General features: G+C 38.2%; 1 protein-coding gene across 1 annotated transcript; it reads right to left on the minus strand.

The window, feature by feature from the left end:
• Nucleotides 1-196: 196 nt before the first annotated feature.
• On the minus strand, nucleotides 197-6400 carry LOC18055993 (plasma membrane ATPase 4). The gene is made up of 16 exons (XM_006453261.2): nucleotides 6106-6400; nucleotides 4736-4855; nucleotides 4387-4623; nucleotides 3306-4067; nucleotides 3092-3214; nucleotides 2891-2995; nucleotides 2653-2797; nucleotides 2403-2567; nucleotides 2066-2304; nucleotides 1925-1957; nucleotides 1762-1843; nucleotides 1503-1663; nucleotides 1227-1400; nucleotides 964-1146; nucleotides 685-866; nucleotides 197-585 (listed from the first exon to the last, which is right to left on the minus strand). The coding sequence occupies exons 1-16, from the start codon at nucleotides 6160-6162 to the stop codon at nucleotides 489-491; spliced, it is 2865 nt and encodes a 954-aa protein (XP_006453324.1). The 5' UTR covers nucleotides 6163-6400; the 3' UTR covers nucleotides 197-488.
• Nucleotides 6401-7053: the final 653 nt, after the last annotated feature.

Raw genomic sequence — 7053 nt, forward strand, 5'->3', positions numbered from 1 at the left:
AGTTCGTTGAACAGTGCTTATCTTTCATTATACGTCAAAATGCTACTTTTTCATTTGATGTAAAATTTGCAAAATGATCATAGGATTGCATATATTTAGTACGCGGCTTCAAATTGGTCGTCCATTTGAAGGTAACTTGTGTTTGTGTGCCATGGTTAATTTAGGAATGAGAAGCAAGGAGAAACTAGCATCGATGCTAGAAAATTATGCAACAAGTAACATTACATTGCATTGCATGCGATGCAGAATGTAATCTACAATACAGTCCTTTCTTTCCGGCGCTGAAAATACACAATCCATTCTTCCGGCATTGGAAATACATTTTGATATTAAAAAAAAAAAAAAAAGTAAACACTAGGAGACTTATAGCGAAAACAAGCTCTCATCTCTATCTAGAAGCCCTTTTATCATTGAGACACCTTCTCTCGAATAAGGCCGTCATTGAACTGGCCCTTTTTCCGCGAGTAATGTTTTTTCCTTCTGGCTTTTTACACTGTATAATGCTGCTGGATCGTATCAATGTCCAAGCCCTTCAGCTTCACCACTGACTCGACATGTCCTTTGAGTGTGTGAAGCTCCCGAAGCCTGTTAGAATCAAAAAGGAAAATATTGCTTCTTGTTAATGAACTAGATGACAGTGGAAAGTATTTCAGTTCCTAGGATGGTTAATGGATGGTAATGTACCTTGCAACTTCGGCTCGTCTCTTGGCTTGCTCAGCAATCTCAGACAATTCTCTGTAGCTACTCTTTTCAGGGAAGAGATTATTCGTTTCTGGTGGTTGAAGCCCATGAAGGGTTCTTTGCGCGAGAGCCCATTGAGCTTCTCTCTCTTCTTTACCATAGTCTTTCTTGGTGGTGAATGCAGTCTGTTACATAGATAGGTTACATGTAGACTTTAGTCATTGAATTGCGAATTACATTTCCTACAATTAAATTAAAAGATTCTTGTGGAAGAAGATGTACCTTGTTTTCGAGCAAGTTGAGCCAAGCCTTTCCACTTAAGATGTAACGGATGGCAAACTTCATTAGGTCAAGTGGGACATAGAAGACAATACTGTAAAGCCAAATGACACCGGCCCATCCCCAGCCAACACCCTTTATTCTTGCAAAACCCCAATTGGCGTATACAGCTATCAAAGTTGCCACCTGAAAAATGCAAAGCATGAATCTAACCATCCTTCAAAATATATTTTCTGAGAAAATATTCAAATGGAAAAAATTCTTACCAGCTGTGCAAGTACGAATGCAGTGACTAAAAGAAGTCCTGGGCGTTCCAAGTATGACCAGCTGCGTGACCGAGTCACAAAAATGAGAGCCTGACTCACAATACTCACTTGTAGATATAAAGCAGCCATCATTTCATGCTCACTATCTCTTATCGCTCTTACACCAAATTTATCCTGCATTTGTCAGAATGCAAAGTTAGAGCCGGATAAAATTGAGCAATTCTGAAGGTTCATTAAATGGATGAGCTGGCAAAGCAAATTTTTCATCTCTCTTACAGGGAAGAAATCAGTTTCATGCATTGCCCAGAAGAATATGACAGTCATCAATGCCAAGTAGCCTCCGAGCACCACTCCAGTAGCAAATATCTCTTTAAGCTTCCAGCTATCAGGCAAAGGAGAAGGCTTCACTCTATCCTTGGAGATTGTCATAATTGTACCTAAAACACATAAAATTAATGGTCTCAATGCTCAAAATCATCACTACTTGTAAGCTCATAGACTAAAAAGAAAAAAATGGAACATCTTATGCACTAACCATCATTCAAAATGGCGATAATCAATACCATAAATGGAGAAAAGTCAAACTTCCATATGAGAGCAATAAACATGAAACCAAACTGCACAAAGACAGAGGAACTATCAATATGTGTTGCATTTAATGTTAAATCACATTGTTCAAAACACCAGTATCTACTTACCACTATACGAATTGTGATAGAGACTGCATAGATCTGCCAAAAAGAGGACAAAAAAAAGAAAAAAAATAAGGGAATAAAAGTGAGTTACTCGAAATGAATGGGCATAAGCTTCTTCTAGTAAAAAAGAAGAGAGAAACATACAGTGTAATTCTTCATCCTTTGGAAAATAGCTCTGCTAGTCAACACAGCACTGATAATGACACTCAGTCCAGGTTCTGTGAGGACAATGTCCGAAGCACCTCTTGCAGCATCTGTAGCATCAGCAACAGCAATACCAATATCAGCCTTTTTCAGAGCAGGGGCATCATTGACACCATCTCCAGTCATTCCACAAATGTGCTTCCTCTCCTGCAACTTCTTTACAATTTCATATTTGTGCTCTGCAGAGAAAGAACAAAAAAATGATAAGAAATATTTGTCCAATTTAAAAAATTCTTGCTTGAGCATTCTGACCAGCCAGTATGTGAGGAAGACCCACCTGGAAACACTCCAGCAAACCCATCAGCCTTCTCAATCAACTCTTCTACAGGAAGAGCAGCTATGCTTGCATCCTTGTCTTGACCAAGCAAAGAAGCAGAAGGGTACATGTTAGTTCCCATTCCAAGTCGCCGGCCAGTCTCCTTAGCAATGGCAAGTTGATCACCTGATATTGTCGTTGTACAAGTCAGCATTATTTAAAGGAAACAAATAACCACTTAGTAGGATAGGTAATGAACAAATTGTAATACCAGTAATCATCTTAACGTTCACTCCAAGATTGAGAGCTCTGCGGATGGTTTCAGCACTGTCATGCCTAGGAGGATCGAAAAGTGGCAACAAACCAACAAACTGCCACGGACCACCAGGACTTTCCTTTGTTCTTTCAGGCACTTCCTGTAGACATTGCAGCCAGGGAAATATAAAAGGATGCTTTCTATTATAAAATAATGCAAGTTAATAAAATAAAACACAAGTGTGAATAGAAACCTGTCTAGCAACGGCTAATGAACGAAGCCCACGTTCAGCATATTTATCAATAATGGCATGGACTTTCTTTTTAAGATCTTCCTTGGCATTGCAAAGAGCCAAGATCTGTCAAAAGAAATAGAATAATTAAAACAGAAATTAGTAAACCTTTGAAGGGTTTCCAGAGTGAGGCCAAGTTGGACAGAGGGTAAAGAAGGCTACCTGCTCAGGTGCACCTTTGCTTGCTCGGTGCCAGTGGCCATCAGAATCAATGTAGGTCAAAGCAGTCCTCTTATCCACAGGATTGAATGGGAAGAAATGCACCTCTCTGATACCAGCTCGAGCCTGCAAGACGTACATGCAGATTGATGTTATCAGTAAAAACGAAAGAAGTATTTCCAGAGCACATCATAAACTGTGTGGAAAGATTAAATACCTCCTTCGGGTCTGCAAGCATTCCAACAATGGCAGCATCAATGGCATCTTGATTTTCAGTCCTAGAAGCTCTGGCTGCAAGCAGCATCACATGATCTTTCTCCACCCCCTTCGCAAACACCTCGATCAAGTTTTTGTCAACACTCAGCTTGTTAAGGGTCAGTGTTCCTGTCTTATCACTGCATAGGACATCCATACCAGCCATTTCCTCGATGGCAGTCATACGTTTGGTGATGGCACCTTGCTGAGACAGCCTGTGAGAACCAATAGCCATCGTCACTGACAAAACAGTCGGCATAGCAATGGGAATGCCACCGATCAAGAGAACCAAGAGGTTGTCAATTCCATCTCTATACTTGCGGTGCTGAATTGGATACATGACAATGATCTCAACCAACATTCCAACTGCAATGGAACAAATACAGAAGTTTCCAATGGCAGTAAGCACTTTCTGGAAGTGTCCAACTTGATTGGTGCTGTCCACAAGATGAGCAGCCTTCCCGAAGAATGTGTGCACACCAGTGGCTATAACCACAGCCTCGATTTCTCCTTGCTTACAAGTAGAACCAGAGAAAACCTCATCACCAGGATTTTTGGTGACAGGAAGAGATTCTCCTGTGAGGGCAGACTGATCGACCTTTAACGGATCACCCTCAAGAAGACGAGCATCAGCAGGGATGATGTCTCCCAATTTGATGCTAATGATATCTCCTGGAACCAGAATTGCCGCTTCTTCCTCACTCCATTTACCATCCCTAAGCAACTACACATACATCATCACAGAATATGAGTGAAAAGATATGTAACCATTCTTTACAATAAAAGAAGTCTCCATAACATGCTTTTATCAAATATGGCTATGAAATATCAAAACAGTTTCATAGTATGCATTAATCCAAACGGCTATTAATATAAGAACCAAAATGAACACATGCTCTTAATATTTTAAAAAGTCACATGACATTCCAATCATTATAAGCTAGTATATACTCATAAAACTGAGCATATTGGATAATTTTCCCGCAAAAAAGAGCTAGCCCACTAAATCTGCATGCATGCAAAACACAAGCTAAGCTAGATACCTTAGTCTTAGGAGCGAGACCAGCCATAAGAGCAGCAGCAGCATTACCAGCATTGTTTTCTTCAATAAAACTGATAGTGGAGTTGATCACCAACAAGCAAACAATACCGACAAAGTCCTGCCAATCCGGGGGCTTCCCTTCACCATTAGCCAACGCAATGGCCATGACAGCAGCTGCCTCCATGACCCATGAGAGTGGATTCCACATGAACCCCAAAAACTTGAGGATTTTGCTTTCCTATTCATTTACAAAAATGATGATCACAAACAATCAGTATCACAACTCAACAAACTAGAGACTCAAACAAATTGTTATGTTTGCTATTATGTATGTCATCAAACAAAAAGACCTTTTTCTCTTCTAGCTTGTTGGGGCCAAAGATTTGAAGCCTGTTGGCTCCTTCCGTGGAACTTAAACCCTCTCGCGTACATTTCAGCTGCTCAAACACTTCCTCGATAGGGATCCGTTCCTGTAAATCAATCGATTACCACAGCTACATTAGAATCATCAACACATACAAATGAAATTTATGTATCCAATTTCCATTTACGTAGTTGCCATATAAAATTCAATTACTTTACGTTACCTAATTGCTACAAATATTTGGCCATTCCTAAAATTCTAGGTAACATGGCATGAATGACTCGGTCAAAGAGTTGACTCGTGACTCAGAGGGTTGAGTTAACTCGGGCCAAAGGAGAAAGCGTTGACTAACGGCGTGTAAGACCAAAAAAGTGTTCTGCTCAAGTTGGGTCTCGACAGCCCCCCACTTCCTCCACACACGATAGGTGCATGAAGAACACGCGTACGAAACCCAACATGAAAAATATTAATTTGGTTTGCCACGCATGCGTAAATTAGAAAAAAAATGAGGGGTAAAAAAGTCAAAGCAACGGTACTAAATGAATTGATGAATCCGAGAAAACTCGATCAGGTAAATAGGTCAGTCGTACTCAGTACAGTTGAATGTGAGGTTACATATAAAAAAGAAGAAAACACTTGAAAACAAAAAGGGTATTTAAGTTATTTATTTTTCACAAACTGAGAGGAAAAGGAAAAAAAAAAAAAAAAAGGAACAAAAGTACCACGGAAAAGGTACTTAAAATTCCAAAGTAACAAAAACGAAGTCACAGGGAGAGACAGTGAAACAAATTAATAAAAGTTAAAAATTAAACTTAAGAAAATAATTGAGATAAAAAATAAACCAAACGTATCCAACTCAAAGTCTAGCTAGCTAGCTAGCTGTTTTTCTCTCTCTTTTTTTTTTTTTTTAATTTACGTGTTTGGATCCACTTTGGAACGAATAACTATGAGGGGTCTGTTTGGTTACTGGGAAAAAGTTGAAAAGAAAAATAAAAATCTAACTTTTAAGCTGCTCGGCCTTTTTTTTTTTTTTTCTATCAAATGGCTATTGGTCCCTTAGAAACAAAGATTCCTTTTTACAAACAGATTGAAGCGTAAAAGAAAATTTTATTTTAACTTAAAAGTTCAGACTTTGTTCATCGAAACAGAAAATCCATTCAAGAACAAAACTCATAATTGTTCCATACGTCTGATCTAAACTTATAGCAAATATGAAACCAAATACCAAAAAAGGAAAAAAAAAAAAAAAAGAGGTAAAATTTGTATTCATTCACAGATCTCATTTCGTACTAAACATGCAATTAACTTGGCAAAAAGAAAAAAATGAAAAGCCGCAAGAAAGCGAGTAAACAATACCAAATCGACAGTCTCGTTCTTGATCTCTTCAAGGCTAATAGCCGTCTTGTCACCCATATCTTTTCAAACTCAACTTTGAATGAAAAATTAATAGTATCAATAAAAGTGTGCTCTTTTATTCTTTTTTTTTTTTTTTTGTTCTTCGAGGATCAAGAAGAAGAGGGAGTGAAGAACATTGAATGAGATTGTTATGTATCCCAAGAAGAAGAACAAGGTACAAAGCTATATAGAGCCTTGAAGAGAGGGCAATGGAGTTTCTGCCATGCGTGAGTCTCCTTTTATACTCTCAAAGGCCAGAACCAACCTCACAATATGGCCCGCCGTTTAATGTCTTGCCCCAAGTGGGGCCTTCGCTTCTTTTTTTCTTTCTTATTTATTTTTATTTTTTTTTGTATTGATGTAATATGGGAAATTTGATCGATCGCTCCCTATTCTTATTGGTAACTTGTCGGTTGATTGATAATGACGGCGAAGGTGGTGAGGTGACTGACGGATTATACATAAAGTCAAAATTAAACGATCCCTCTCGTGGGATTTATTTTCACTCAGGCCTTCCCGTTACCCGAATACCTGATGATGCCCTGTCTTGTGGGCTCCACTCTACGTACATTTGTACATTTTTAAGAGTTTGGACTTGTTTTATACAAATAAACAAATTAATAATCTTAGTAATAAGATTTTAAAATTCAAGGAATGTCCTTGTCAATTTGCGTTTTACCTCACTGTTAAAACATATTATGGTAAACCTCTAGCAAAATCCTGTACCTAATTCCTTCCTTATTATATAAACTATTAATTTATCTCTTGAGTTTAAAAAAAAAAAAGGAGATAATTGATAGGTAGTAGATAAAAAAGATGAGAATAGTTAAATTTTTAATATTGGTAATGTACAGGTGACAACTAATTTTCAAAAACTTGTGCGAGCTAATATCAGTGAGATAAAAATTA

Source organism: Citrus clementina, unplaced genomic scaffold (assembly GCF_000493195.1).
Source record: "Citrus clementina cultivar Clemenules unplaced genomic scaffold, Citrus_clementina_v1.0 scaffold_1, whole genome shotgun sequence".
Classification (NCBI taxonomy): domain Eukaryota; kingdom Viridiplantae; phylum Streptophyta; class Magnoliopsida; order Sapindales; family Rutaceae; genus Citrus; species Citrus x clementina.